The sequence below is a fragment of the Cebus imitator genome, unplaced genomic scaffold (genome assembly GCF_001604975.1).
Source record: "Cebus imitator isolate Cc_AM_T3 unplaced genomic scaffold, Cebus_imitator-1.0 Scaffold359, whole genome shotgun sequence".
NCBI lineage: Eukaryota > Metazoa > Chordata > Mammalia > Primates > Cebidae > Cebus > Cebus imitator.
In genome coordinates, this window is record NW_016107674.1 from 1,159,625 (window position 1) to 1,175,190 (window position 15,566).

The window sequence follows — 15,566 nt, forward strand, 5'->3', positions numbered from 1 at the left end:
ACTTGATTGTGGTGGATTCACTTTTTGATGGGCTGCTGGATTCAGTTTGCAAATATTTTGTTGAGGATTGTTTGCTTCAATGTTCATCAGGGATATTGGCCTGAAGTTTTCTTTTTTTTGTTGTGTCTCTGCCAGGTTTTGGTATCAGGATGATGCCAGCTCATAGAATGAACTGGGGGAGGAGTTCTGCCTCCTACATTTTTGGAATAGTTTCAGTAGGAATGGTACCAGCTCTTCTTTGTACATCTGGTAGAATTTGGCTGTGAATCCGTCAGGTCCTGGGCTTTTTTTTTTTTGGTTGGTAGGCTATTTATTATTGATTCAACTTCAGAGCTCGTTATTGGTCTATTCAGGGAATCAATTTCTTCCTGGTTCAGCACTTGGTGGGGGTATGTATGTGTCCAGGAATTTATGCATCTCTCCTAGGTTTTCTTTTCTTTTTTTTTTTTTTGAGACAGAATCTTTCTCTGTCACCAGGTTAGAGTGCAGTGGCACGATCTTGGCTCACTGCAACCTCTGCCTCCTAGGTTCAAGCAATTCTCCTGCCTCAGCTTCCCGAGTAGCTGGGACTACAGGCATGTGCCACCACACTGTTAATTTTTGTATTTTTAGTAAATATGGGGTTTCACCACGTTGGTCGGGATGGTCTCAATCTCTTGACCTTGTGATCTGCCTGCCACAGCCTCCCAAAGTGCTGGGATTACAGGTGTGAGCCAATATACCCAACCTCTTCTAGGTTTTCTAGTTTGCACACATAGAGTTGTTCATAGTAGTTTCTGATGATTATTTGTATTTCTATGGGGTCAGTGGTAACATCCCCTTGGTCATTTTTGTGGGTGTGACAGAGTCTCTATCTCCTAGGTGGTGCAATCTCTACTCACTGCAATCCCTGCCTTCTTGGTTCAAGTGATTCTTGTGCCCTAGCCTCCTGAGTAGCTGGGACTGCAGGTGCGTGCCATCATGCCCAGCTAATTTTTCTATTTTTAGTAGAGACAGCATTTTACCATGTTGGCCAGGCTTGTCTCAAACTCTTGATCTCAAGCAATCCACCCACCTCAGCTTCCCAAATGCTGGATTACAGGTGTGGGCCACTGCTAATTGTGTTTATTTGGATCTTCTCTCTTTTCTTTATTAGTCTAGCTAGCAGCCAACTCAACCATTTTAATTCAATTATAGCCTTTGCTAAGGTAGAATGCGGTCCTGCCCAAGAGGACATCCACTTTCGGAAGTCTTTGGAAGAAACTGGTCCTCAGGTAGTCTACCTGTGAGAATCTGGGGTGTGTGTGGAGGGTCCTTCAGCCCTCCCCCTCCCCTGGGCCAAAAGGAGATGGCAGAATGGAGATAAGGTGCCTAACAGGTAGATCTTGCAGGGAATAATCTCCCAAATCATCTCAATGCATTGATGAGCCCATGGAAAATGGTTTCTTTCTTGTCTTCGCAGCCACTTATATAAGAAGAATCTCGATGTGACCAAGATCCATAAGGGAAAGCCTCAGCAGCTTCTCAGAGTGGATGAACATGACTTCAGCATGAGGCCCGCCTTCGGAGGTACAACTGTCCTTCCCTGGTGCCAGGTGGGATGTTGGCCCCATGGATGCGAGGTGCTGCTCTGACTTCCTCCAGCAAACCCTTCCTCAGGTGGTGCGATTTTCCCACTCAGGCAGATAAACCCAACTCCACTTCTGAGTCCCTAATTTTCCCAAGGAGAAAAGAGCAGGAAGGAAGTGGGAGAGAGGGCTGTGAACTGAAGAGGGCCCACCAGTGACTAAGCCATTTACATTCACAAAGGACATGGGCCCTGTGGCTGTGAACTTTTTGTCCTACAAAAATACGAGCAGGCAAAGAGAATCAGGACACAAAATTGCTCCTCTGCCACTTTTATATAGAGGAAGAGGCCACGAAAGCAGAAGTGGCCAGGGTCCTCAAAAGTCCTCATGTGGTCCTCCTGCCTCTGCACTATTTTGGCACGTGTGTGTGTCTGGGTGTGGGTGGAATTCCAAACAATGCATTGTAACTTTGTTCCCATGGCTAGCTGGAGTTGACTGTTTTGAGGGAGTCACCCGCTTTCCAATGCAGCAACAACTTAACTCATTACAAAGACTCCTTGCACACCTGTGCCTCAAGGGTGTACACGCCTGCGCCCTCCCCTCCCTGAACCCAATTCTTGGGTTCAGGGAGGGGAGGCATGGCCAGCGGCTGTCTTTCCCAGGAACTAGAGAAATGCAATGGAGAAGGGGGGGGTAAAGTCTTAGTCAGTTCCGGCTGTCATACAAAACACCATAGGCTGGGCGGCTTATAAATGGAAATGGGTTTCTAATGGTTCCAGAGGCCGGAAGTAAGATCAAGGTGCTGACAGGTTCCATGTGTGGCGAGGGCCCACTTTCTATTCATAGACAGTGCCTTCTCACTGTTCCCTCACATAGTGGGTGGGGCAAGGCAGCTCTCTGGGGTGTCTTTTATAAGAGCACTAATCCCACTCATGAGGGCTCCACCCTAAGGATCTCATCACCTTCCAAAGGCCCCACTTCCTAGTACCATCCCATCGCAGGTTAGGATTGCAACATATGCATTTGGCAGGGATGTAAACATTCAGGCCACAGCAGCTGGGAAAGGAGTCAGTCACCTGCTCTGACCAGGCAGGCAGCTTGATAAGAAGACCAGAATGCATGAGATCCCTGGCCCAACTCTTTCCTCTCCTCTTGGGTTAACTGAGGCCCCAGGGATTTCAGCTGATGAACCTTGGCCAAGACAGACCAGGCAGGCAGGCTTCACCTCCTCCTTCATCTCTGTCCTTGATCCTTGTAGGTCCCATCATTCTGGGGCAGCAGAAAGGAGTAGAGATGACCTCCAGGCAGGTCACCAATCCTTTGAGCCTCCATTTGTTTGTTTATAAAATGGGGATAGTAATCCCCACCTAGGGGGTTGTTGTCCAGATTAAACGAGATAATGTATGTAAAGCCCCTGACACACATTCGTTCCTGTCCTCTCTGAAAAACCCAGCTGTCAGACCTTCCTCTTTTGTGACTGTTACGGGATTAAGAAATTAATTTATCCCAGAGGCCTCTGCATTTTAAAAGGCCTCAAAGCCTGCCACTAAATTCCCTGAGCTCTGACACCTGCTAAGCAGGAGAAAAGCCGGGGGCAGATTACAGGCCTGTGACTCATCTCCCTCCCACTCGCAACCCGACTGACGCCCACGGAAGGTCAAGAAGAGGCCACCGTATTTCTGGTAGCTTGAGTTTCCTTGGGGGTTTGTCGTGAGCAATTCTGCCAAGGAATTTTATGAAAATAAAGTTATGCTGAATAAGCAGCTTTAAAATAGCTGCATCTGCTCCAGGAAGTCTAAGCAAGTCATCCCCAAAAGCGGGAACCTCCACTTTTCTTGCACAGCAACAGTTAAGAGTACAGAGGAGCACAGTGGCTAGGAGTCGCAATAACCAACAATAACATGCACGACAACTACCACTTTTTGTTTTTTTGAGATGAAGTTTCACTTTGTCGCCTGGGCTGGAGTGCAGTGGCGCAATCTTGGCTCACTGCAATCTCTGCCTCTTGGGTTCAAGTGATTCTCCTGCCTCAGCCTCCTGAGTAGCTGGGATAACAGGTATGTGCCACCACACTTGGCTAATTTTTAGTAGAGACAGGGCTTTGCTATGTTGGCCAGGTTGGTCTTGAACTCCTGACCTCAAGTAATCTGCCTGATCCGGCCTCACAAAATGCTGGGATTTTTTTTTCTGTTTTAAAATTTTATTTATTTATTTATTTATTTAAACATGGGGTTTCACCATGTTGGTCAGGTTGGTCTTGAACTCCTGACCTCAGGTGATCCACCTGCCTTGGCCTCCAAAGTGCTTGGATTACAGGCGTGAGCCACCGTGCCCGGCCCTAAAATGCTGGGATTATAGTGTGTGCCACTGCACCTGACCACAACTATCGCTTTCATAGTGATTTTTTCTGGGCCAGGCACCATTCTAATCAAGGTACATATATATATGATCTTATTTTAATCCTCTCATCAATTCTATGAGGTAGATATTATTGTCCCCAGATGAGGAAACTGAGGCACAGAGGGGTGAAGTAAATGGCCCAAGTCAGCTGAGGCTTGACCCCCTCCCTTTCTTGTCTCCTAATTGCATGTCTCGATGCAGAGCTGACACATCCATTATGTGGTATAGGCACACTGCCTGGGGCCCACAACAAAATGTTTTGCTTTATCTTAAGAAAAATTTGTAAGCAGAAGTTGTTTTGATATATACTATTAATATGCTCATCATTAAACCAACACAATCATCAAATACACTTTTTAAAATTTTTATAGGGGAAGAGGCCCATGAAGCATAAGTGCCCAGGGTCCTCAAAAGTCATAATGTGGCCCTGCCTCAGTGCAGCCTTTTGCAGGTGTGTGTTGGGTGTGGGTGCTGTTCTGAACAACGTGTTATGCCTTTTTACCCAAGGTTGGTGTTACTGTCAGGAATCTGGGCCATCACCTGGTCAGTACCTTCAGTGTATAGAGGAAGAGCCTGGGGACCCAGGAGTTAGGTGATGGCCACAACAGCCAGGGGCAGAACTTAGGTTTCTTTTGTGACATCAGCTGCAAAACGGAAAGCCTTACGAAAATGTTCCCACCAGGAGCTAGCTCTCAGGAACGGCAGGTGAAATCCTGCCATGTTCCCAGACAGCCTGACTCCAAGCAGAATGCTACGATGCACCACAGTCCCCAGTCAGGCTGCTCCTTCCTCAAGTCAGTTCCAGGAGCAAAGTGGGCTTCTTGTGCTGTGACCATTGCATCTGCTGGGCCCTTCTGCAGGGCCCTCAAGGGCATGGAGGGTCAGGACTGCTCCCTGCCCCTGTCTGGGTAAACTTCTGACCCTGGGGAAGGCCCTGTCTTTGGAAGCAACTAAGGAAAGAGGCGTCACCTGCCGTAGATGTCAAGATCTCAGCCACCACAGCATAGGTGGGGGCCACTCCTCCTTCCTTCCAGCCTCTTCTCCATGGCAGCTGGTCCCCTGGGTACCCCTGATCTCCTGCAGGGCTTTCCTGGATGCCCAGATGTCACTTGGATGAAACAGGGGAGGAGAGCAATAGTGAGGTACCAGGGCTCACTGCCACCATGAGCCCATAAATAAGACACAGAGTTCTGGCCAGCCAGGCAAGATGGGATGATCACAGGAGGGGGATTCCCACTGCTTGTGGCATCAATGATCTTTATCACCTGTACCCTCCAGGAGCACCTGAAGATGGCTTAGAGCCAAGAAGCCTTCCCTGCAGGTGCTCCTGGGTGTCCCCATTTCACCCAGTGCCTCTTGGGCAGGTATCTATGAGAAAGGAGACTGTGCAGACAGCACATAGGTAACTCTGTGCAGGTGACAGAAGATACCTCATTCCCTGGAAGCAGCCCCTGACAGGCTTCTAGTTAGAGGTAGAGCCTGGGCCCAACTCACCCAAAGTGCAGGCCCAGCCTAACACCTCTTTCCAGTAGCGCCTACCACATGAAGCAGGTCATCTGAGCAAAGATGTCTCTCAATAGCCTCAATATTGTGTGGACTATGGCCTTTATTCCCATCTTATTTCTCTAAGAGGGATTCCTGTGGAATGGTGTTTAAAAGTAGTTGAAAGAGGCTGGGCGCTGAGGTGGGTGGATCACTTGAGGCTAGAAGTTCGAGACCAACCTGGCCAACATGGTGAAACCCCATCTCTATTAAAAATACAAAAATTAGCCCGGTGTGGTGGTGCGCGCCTGTAGTCCCAGCTACTTGGGTGGCTGAGGCATGAGAATCACTTGAACTCAGGAGGCGGAAGTTGCAGGGAGCTGAGATTGCACCACTGCACTCCAGCCTGGGTGACAGAGTGAGACTCTGGCTCAAAAACCACAACAACAAAAAATTATCATGCTCAGACTATACCCAAGACCAATTAAATTAGAATCTCTGGGGGTGGGACCAAAACACCATCTTTTTTTTTAAACAAAGTATTTTTTAAAAATTAAAAGTAGTTGATAGAGAGGAATCTGCTTAGGACTAGATACCCCTTGGGTGACCTTTTTAGTCTAAAAAGAGAAAAGATTAAAAATCTGTCAGCTTCCTAATAATCCCATGGATCAGTTGAAACAAAAATACCTTGTCTAAGCAACCAGCTGTTTGATTAGGTAGTGTGCCCTGGTTAGAACCTCCAGAGGCACAGGGTTTCTCCTCTTTCTGTTAGGAGAAATGCTGCAATGCTGATTTTATTTTATTTTATTTATTTGAGACAGGGTCTTGCTCTGTTGCGCAGTCTGGAGTGCAGTGGCAGGATCAGAGCTCACTGCAGCCTCAACTGTTTGGGCTCAGGTGATCTTTCCACTTCAGCCTGCTGAGTAGCTGGGGCTACAGGCGTGCACCAACATGCCGGGCTAATTTCCTGTATTTTGTGTAGAGACAGATTTTTGCCATGTTGCCCAGGCTGGTCCCGAACTCCTGGGTTCAAGCTATCTGCCCACCTTAGCCTCCCAAAGTGCTAGGCATGAGTGTAAGCCACTGTGCTTAGCCCTGATTTTCTTTTAAATTTCATCTTTAAAATTGTGGTCAAATATGTAATATAAACTTGACCCTTTTGACCTATTTGGAGTGCACAGTTCAGTGGCATTAAGTATATTCACGTTGTTGGACAACTATTGGCACCATCCATCTCCAGAACTTTTTTCATCTTTCCAGACAGAAACTGTATTCATCACACAAGAATTCCCTATTTCTCTCTCCCTGCTCCAGCCCCTGGCAACCACCGTTGAACTTTCTGTCTCCATAACTCACTAGTCTAACTACTTCATATAGGAATTAGACTACTTTCAAGGGGCTTTTATGACTGGCTTATTTCATCTAGCATAATGTCTTCAAGGTACATGTTGTAGCATGTGACAGAGTTTCCTTTTTTTAAAGGCTGAATATTCCATTGTATGTGTATAATTGACAAGTAAACATTATATATATATATAAGGTATACAACTTGATGCCTTGATATACATATTATAAAATCATCACCACAATCAAGCTAAAAATATATCACGTCACAGAGTTACTATTTTCTTTCCTGACAAGAATGCTTAAGGTCTACTCTCTTAGCAAATCCCAACTATGCAATCCAGTGTTGTCAATTATAGTCACATTGCTGTACAGTCAGTCACCAGAACTCACTCATCTTGCAGAACTGAAACTTGTACACTTTAACCAATCGCTCCTCATTTTCTTCATCCTCCAGCCCCTGGCAGCCACTATTCTACCTCTGCTTCTGTGAATTTGACTATTGCAGATTCCACATATAAGTGTGATCATGCAATATTTAGATAGGTCAAATTTAAGAAATTGGTCCGCTATTCCCTGGAGAGCTCTTGTAGGCATTGAAAAACAATTAGGCAATAGGAATTGGGTCAAAGATAGGCCCAGGAGGGAGACCAGCATTGGCTTTAGGGTGAGAGTTGGTTGTTGCTGGGTGGGCAGGGAGCTGAGTATCTGCAGAGAAGAGAAAGGGCCCAGGGCCCTCAGGAGTGAGAGGAGGAGTCGGGAGAGAGCTGTGTCAGAGACCCCAGAGGGAGGGAGTTTCAAGGAGGGTGCCCCACTGAGAAAGGTCAAAGAGGCTGAGGCCTAGAAAAAGTCTCTGCCACTCAGCAAGTGCAGTGAGGAAGGAGGGGTATGCTGGTGGGAGGTGCCTATGGCTGGTTCAGATGGGACGGTAGAAGTCGGACCGCTAAAGGGAAGCAGCCACCAGGACCTGGCAGGTTGTAGTCTCCCTCCTGGATGCCTCCTTCAAGGTCAGTAATCCAGGGATCCTCAGCTTGAGGGTGGATCGGCATCACCCACCGGCTGCCTTAAACCTAGACCCCTGAGCACACCCCTAGTGTCTGATTCATCAGGTCTGGGGGATGGCCGAAGAACTTGCATCTCTAAGTGCCTGGGTGATGGGGGTGCTGCTCTGGAAGGGGGAGCCACGGATGGAGCCCAGCCTCACCCACCCCCACCCCAATCACACGTGGTGCTCACCATCTGTTCTGGAGTCAGCCCTCACCATGAGAAAAGTCAGGCCTATTTTTAAACCGAAATGTTTGATTACTCCCACCAAGGGAAAAAGAGTCATTGCCAACATTTCAAATTAACTCACTTTACAAGACACCCTCGAGGAAAGGAACATGAAGGAAACCCAAAGTCAAGCCATATAACCCCAGTAACAAGAATTCCCCTGCGCCAGCAATTTCAGGGCAGCTGGGTCCAGTCTGGCCACTACTGCCCCTAGGGACTAGACGGTTTACAGCCTTGCAGAGACAGGGCAAAAGGCACCTCCTTCCCTTCCTCCAGAGTCTCTCTCTCTCTCTCAGGGATGAAGAATGTCTGAAATATTTCCCCACGCAATTAAGCTTAAGAGCGGAAAAGAGCAAGGCTGCTCATGGGCAAACTCCTTTTCACAGAGGAGAGGGATGCAGGGCTGTGCGCCTGGGGAGTGGGCTGTGGACAGGGAACTTTGAATGTTGTGCTTAGGTATTCGGTCAACACATTCTTTATAGTTTCTACTGAGGTAAACTGTTCCAGACCTGTTCCAGCAGACTCTCTAGAACACCTCAGACACTCTATCTCTTAAAAAATTTTTGTACGGTAAAACATTGTATTACTTTCCTGTAAGTTTCATAAGAAACTATCACAAACTTGGAGACAACATAACATAGATTTGTTATCTTACAGTTCTGTGGTTCAGAAGTCCGAAATAGGTCTCACTGGGTTAGAAGCAAGTTGTTTAAACACTGCGTCAGCTGACCTTCTCTTCTGCCTCTCTCTTCCACATTTAAGGATGCTTGTGATTACATTGGGCCCACCTGGGTACTTCAGGCTACTTACTCTTAAGTTCAGCTGACTATCCACCTTAATTATCTGCTACCTTAGTTGCCCTTTGTCATGCACCGCACAAATTCCCAGATTCTGCAGGTGTGGATGTACAAATCTCTGGGCCATTAGTCTGCTTACTACCAACATATATATGTAAAGCGCACGTCTGAAGTGTATAGCTTGAATTTTTGTACATGTAAACAGTTACCCTTGAAAACACTATGTGGATTGAGATATAGAACTTTGCAGGTCCCAGAGGCTCCCTCACACCCCCTCGCAATTGGTACTTCCCAAGGGTAACCATTTTTGTGACATCTGTCTCCGTGGATTAGTTTTGCTTACTCTTGAACTTCATGTAATGAAATCATACAGCATGTGACCCTCTCTCTTAAAACAACCCCATCCATCTTTGGAGTGGTGGTACCACCAGAGAGTATGCATCATTGTGAGGGCCAGTCTATCTCTCTGAGGCTCCTATATAGACAATCTTGAGAGACGTAATTATGGTGCTGTTCAGAAAAAGTCTATCTTCCACATGACAGTCCTTCAAATAGTTGAAGACTGTTTTCCGAATTAATTTTTATGAGCTCAATAACCCATGCCCTTCAACAGATTCTAATAGAGTGTGATCATGAACATGCCTGCCCTGCACAGTTCTCCCTGGTCTGTTCTATTCACAGAGAGCTCTCAGTTCCAAACGCTGTCCCTTCTGGATGTACTTGGCTCATGCAGAGCCAGGGGAATCATCCCTTCTGTTTTTCTAGATGCCTATATAAATCGTTTTCATGTCCTTCCAAAGTTATTTTATGCATTGAAATATGCATTTACATCCTCCCTACCCCACTTTCTAGACTATTGTGTTATACTGGCTCTTGTATAGCTATACATACTCTTGTTGTTATTGTACTATACATACTCTTTTGTACATTGTTTTTACTTTGCGCTATATCTTGGGAATCTTTATCAGTTCATAAATGGCGTCTTCATATTTTTAATGGTTGCTTATTCCATTGAAGGACATTTAAATTGTTTCCACTATTTGCTATCACAAGTCATATTATATATGTCATTTTTATGATTTTGTACAACTCTAATTTTGAAAATCATAGGAATCTCTAAACACATACGGAAAAAGCTCTTGATAAAGAACACCTATTGATGACAAGAATCCTTGGCAAACTAAGATCTCCTTACAACAAGCAAAAAAATTAAAATCCAGTGGAAAAATGTGCAAAGAATAGAAATGGGCAATTTGCAGAAGATGAAATCCTGAACCAGAAACATAAAAATGATCAGACTCATTGGTAATTAGAGAAATAAAAGGAAAACACTGAGAAATAACTTTATACCCATCAGATAAGTGAGCCTTAGAAAGCTGAATCATGACAAGTTGGATCATGCAAGTCTTTGAGCTTTGAGGAGTCCGTGCTCGGCTAGTGAGTGTGAGACCATGTACGTAGCACACAGGATGGGGTCGGCACCACAGTCACCAGGACCCCATGTCTGCCTCAAGTCAAGAACACACAGCTGCGCAGCATCATGGGAATGGCTCTGGGAGGACTCTGGGAGGAGATGGGGAAGTAAGGATCTGGAAGGGGGAGACTGGCGAGCAGACAACAGCTACTCTCCACTTGAGTCTGAAGCCTGCTGATCTGGGTAGGTTGACCCTGCGGGAAGCCCCATTTGGGGCTGCCTCTGTGGGCCTGATGGTGGATTTGGGCCGTTGTTGGTTACAGGGACTTTCCAGGATCCCATCCCAGTTTACCTTGCCACATTTTCTTCCAAACAAACTTTCACACGCCCTATGCTACTCCTATATATTTTGCTCCCAACTCCCCAAACACAGTCACACCTTCATGTCATTTCACTGTGACAAGAATCACGGTGGATATTGAAGCAATGTGTCTTCATCATCAGAAACCTCTACTCCAAATCACACTGGACTCTCATAGCAAGAGCCATGTCAACTTAGTCATTCAGCTTCACTCATCGGTCCAGCCACCTCCCTCCATCACCACTGCATCACTACTCCTTCCTCATACTCAGTGTAGCATCAAACGCTTGCATATGTGCACACACACTCACTGACACACACATGCCCCCCCCCCAGTCAGAGAGGGGTACGACAGCCTTCTGCAGTCCATGAGCGCTCAGTGTGCAGTAAGCAGACGCAGGTGCTGAGATGAACAGCAGACCTACATAGGCTTCGGTCTGGACCCAGAGGCCCTGGTGTGAGAGGATTTCCTGCTGGAGGCCAGAGGACCATGGATTTGCCAAAGACAGCTGAGATCCATTGTACCCCAGCATACACCAGTCCAGACAAGCGCTTAGTGGCAGAGACCAGCTGGCCAGCAAGGATTCACGGGCCTCCTTTTTCCTCTGTGCCACAGGTTATCTAGGATGGGAGGAAATCTGAAACACTTTGAAACCTGGACTAGACTGAGCTACAGTTCATTACAACTTTCCCACACTTAGCAGACATACGGGCTTGTGAGAAGGATCGAAGAAACTATCTTTTAAAAACGTGCACATCTGAGAAGTGTGGGTGAATGATCTACTTGCTACACTATACTTATGCTCATTACATAACCTTAAGTGCCCTTCCTCCTCCCATTAGATAGAAGTAACTAGTGGTTTGGCCAGGTGCGTGGCTCATGCCTGTAATCCCAGCACTTTGGGAAGCCAAGGCAGGTGGATCACCTGAGGTCAAGAGTTTGAGACCAGCCCGACCAATATGTCGAAACCCTGTCTTTACTAAAAATACACAAATTAGCTGGGCGTGGTGGCAGACACCTGTATTCCCAGCTACTCGGGAGGCTGAAACAGGAGAATTGCTTGAACCTGGGAGGCAGAGGTTGTAGTGAGCTGAGATTGTGCCACTGCACACCAGCCTGGGTGACAGAGTGAGACTCCATCTAAAAAAAAAAGAAGTAACTAGTGCTTCAAAGTCGAGCCCAAATGCAGCCCACTGTGATTCTTTCTCTAGTGACTGTGGCCTAAATTTAGCAAATCTTGTATGTGAAATGTTCTCCAATGCCTTTTGTTGGACTTCATTGATCCCTTCTCTGGCCTCCTATTACATATCATGAATGCTTCTTTTTCACTTCTGTGATGTGTCCTGAAACAGAGCCAGTTGCCCCTCTTCATGGATTTTAAGCTCCCGGAGGAAGGAACTGTGGCCTATGCATCTCCGTGTTCTGAACTGCGTCCTCTCAGGGCTTGGTCTGCTGGACACAGTCAGTACACGTGTGACCCACTCAGTCAGTGCAGGCACATGGCCCCTAGGAAGCACTCACACGTGGAAGGTCTTATTACATTCATCTCTGATGCGGATCTATTTCTTTAAATATCATGACATATAAAATATCAAATTAAGAGAAATAGTGAAAAATTGTTATTAAATTTTTGTTTAATTCATTTTACAAGTTTGACAAAATTTCATCCTGAGATGAAGCCTTGTGGGAGAGCCTGAAGAATTCACTGACCACAGCATTTCCTTGAGCAAATCTTTGCTGTGTTCTTGTTTCGCTGTAATATGGCAAGTTCTCCTCAGCTGATAATCCAGAACTTTAGAAATAGTTTTTTTAAAAATCTCCATAATAACTGGGAGCACGGATTGCTCACAATGGCCAACCTTTCTTCAAGTGTGGCCCACAGATTTTGCTGCTGCTGGGTGTCCACCTTTTATTCCATGGCACGGGTTGGAATGCTCTATTTCTGCCCACTCTGCTGGAGCTGAGCAAAACTGCATTCACCCCTGACAGCAGCTTTGGAGCCCAGGGCCAGGAGACAGTTCAGGACCCTTGTCAGGGCCGGTGGAGTCCAGGGGCAGTGGGCAGTATGCTGGCATGGCAGGCAGCCCATCCTGGGTGACTGCGATCTCCTCAGGAAATCAGTTTTGCAGATGGGGCCCTCAGTGGCATAGACACCAGTGCTAAGAGGTTGTCAGTCATTGCTTCAGCCCCTTTCAGACAGGACTGTCTGCTCTGTAAGTGCTGAGAGAAGTATAATGAAGAGTAAGAGCCTCAGGCTCTGTCCTCTAGGTGAGTTAGGCCATAATAGTAATGAAAATGATGATGTAACTGTGTGTGTATGTGTGTGTGTGTGTGTGTGTATATTATTATTTTTTTAATTATTTAGACTGACTCTCTCTCTGTCATTCAAGCTGGAGTGCAGTGGCGTAATCTCAGCTCACTGCAACATCTGCTTCCCCTATTCAAGAGATTCTCCTACCTTAGTCTCCAAGTAGTTGAGATTACAGGTGTGCACCCCTACACCTGGCTAATTCTTGTATTTGTAGTAGAGATGGGATTTTGCCATGTTGGTCAGGCTGGTCTCGAACTCTGGCTTCAGGAGATCCACCTGCCTTGGTCTCCCAAAGTACTGGGATTACAGGTGTGAGCCACCATGCCCAGCTGATGTAACTATTTATGGTAAACATCTTATATGCCAAACCTTTCCATGGACTTTACATGGATGAGCACATTTAATCCTAATAATAGCCCGATAACCACATGAAGTTGGTACAATTTTTATACCTATTTTAGAGATGAAGAAACTGAAGGAAAGAGAAATTATGTATGTACAAAGTCACACTACTAAGAAATGATGGCAAAAAATTTCAGATACAGGGAGCGTATCAGTGGGGTTTTCTTTAACCTTTTTTGTAGCAGGCATAGTGGCTCACACAGTAATCCCAGGGTTTTGGGAGCCTGAGGAGGGAGAATCCCTTAAGCCCAGGAGTTCGAGGTTATAGTGAGCTATGATCTTGCTACTGCACTCCCACCTGGGTGACGGAGCAAGACCCTGACTCTAAAAATAAACCAAAAAATAAGTTTTTTGAATCACAGAGTCCTTTGAGAGTCTGTTTCCCAGAACAGTAATTAACAATCTCTGCCTCTCTGTCACACACACACACCAGGGTGAGCACACCCCTGCATGCACGTGCACATGCGCGTGCGCGCACATACACACACACACACTTTTATATGCAGTTTCAGGGTATTCACAGAATCCCTGAGCCAGTCCCCATGGGCTCCATGGACACAGGGATTCCCCTGCCTGCCTCACGCAGATGAGCTCAATGCATGGATGACGGTGGACAACAGAGCACAAATGCAAGCAAGCCGTCAGGAGCAGCTGTGGGTAGCATGAAGGACACCCAGAGAGGGAAGAGGCGGGGATGCAGGGCTAAGCTGGGGATCTGAGGGACAGAGAGATGGCCCCACTCTGCCCTAGAGCCGGCTTCATCTTCCAGTGCATGCACAGAGCATGGTGGTTGCTCGGGCTTATCCTCCACTTCTTGGTATTGGTCATTCTTACAGCAAACAGAAGCCCCTCAGCCCACTGGAGAGCTGGTTGGAGAAGCCAGGAGTAGGGAATTCAGGGGCCCACTTCCTGAGTCCAGGTTGATGAATGACTCACTTGTGGGACCACAAAGCCATCAACACCTCTCTCCTCTTCCTCCCGCACCTCAGAGGAACTTCACGCCATTGGTCTTAGATCTTGGTCTCTCTATTGATGTGCCAACCTCCCGCAACCACACTAGTGTGGGTGAGAGTGGGGGGTTCTGGTGTTTTCTTGAGTGCAGATTTTGGAGGCTGACAAAGCAGAAAGACAGCTGCTCTCCCTGAAAGTTGATGGAGGAGGCAGATGAGTGTTATGCTAGGAAAAAAATGGGGCACTGTGGGGACAACCTTACCCAGGGGCCCAGGAAAATTCCCTTAGAAAAAAGGTGGAGTTTAAGCTGAGACCCTAGTCAGTTAGCCTAGATCTGAGACTCAAGCTCCTCAGCCTCATCTTCTCAGACAAGCTTTTAGACCGCTGTTTCCAAATAGTGATTTCTCAAAATATTAATAGGTGTTATTTTTCTTTCTTTATTTTTTAAACTTTGAGCTATAATACATATCGAGAAAAGGATGCTTAACAAGTGTACAGTGAAATGGCTTAAAATAAACACCCAGGTGACCATCATTCAGAACAAGAAAAATAATATTTCTATTCCCCAGAAACCCACCACCTCTCCACATGCCCTTCCAGTCGGTTACCTTAAGGATATCGCTCCCTTGACTTTGTTTGCCTTCATCTCCAACACACATAATCTTCAATCCATAATTTAGCTTTGTATGTTTTGAAATTTTATATAAATGAAAACATACAGTACGTATTCATCCATGAGATGAAAACCTCTTATGTTATTGCATGTAACTATGAAATTCCATTGTATGAATACACCACAATGTATCCTATACTAGAGATGGACATATGGGAGACTTCCAGCTTTTAGCTATTACAAAGAATGCTTTGTGAATATTTTTGTGTATGTCTCCTGGTGTACATTCACATACATTTCTAGAAGTGGAGTCCCTGGGTCATGGGGTGTACATAGCTTCCATTTTGCTGGGTAATGCCTTCCAAGGTAGTGGCACGAATTTGCACACCCTCACCCCACCATTTACAACGTATGAGAGTTCCTGTTGCCCCATATCCTTGCCAACACTTGGGGTAGTGTTACTATTAGTATATAGTAATAATATCTCATTGTGGTTTTAATGGAACTATTAATGAGTTTGAGCACCTTTCAGATGTTTATCACTTTGTTGTTGTGGTAATAGTAATTATTTTCTTTTTTTAGATTTTTAGATTCAGGGGGTACGTGTGTGTTTGTTAAATACACGTGTAAAGGTGGGCATTGGGCTTCTAGTGTAACCATCACCCAAATAC

General features: G+C 46.1%; 1 protein-coding gene across 2 annotated transcripts in view; it reads left to right on the forward strand.

Moving 5' to 3' along the window:
- GABRR2 (gamma-aminobutyric acid type A receptor subunit rho2) overlaps positions 1-15,566 on the forward strand; it is a 54,269-nt gene that overhangs the window by 13,410 nt on the left and 25,293 nt on the right. For both annotated transcript variants that reach the window (XM_017506804.2, XM_037730800.1), the window contains exon 2: positions 1,442-1,548. In XM_017506804.2, the coding sequence (XP_017362293.2) occupies positions 1,442-1,548 (107 nt within the window). The remainder of the gene's footprint in view (positions 1-1,441; positions 1,549-15,566) is intronic.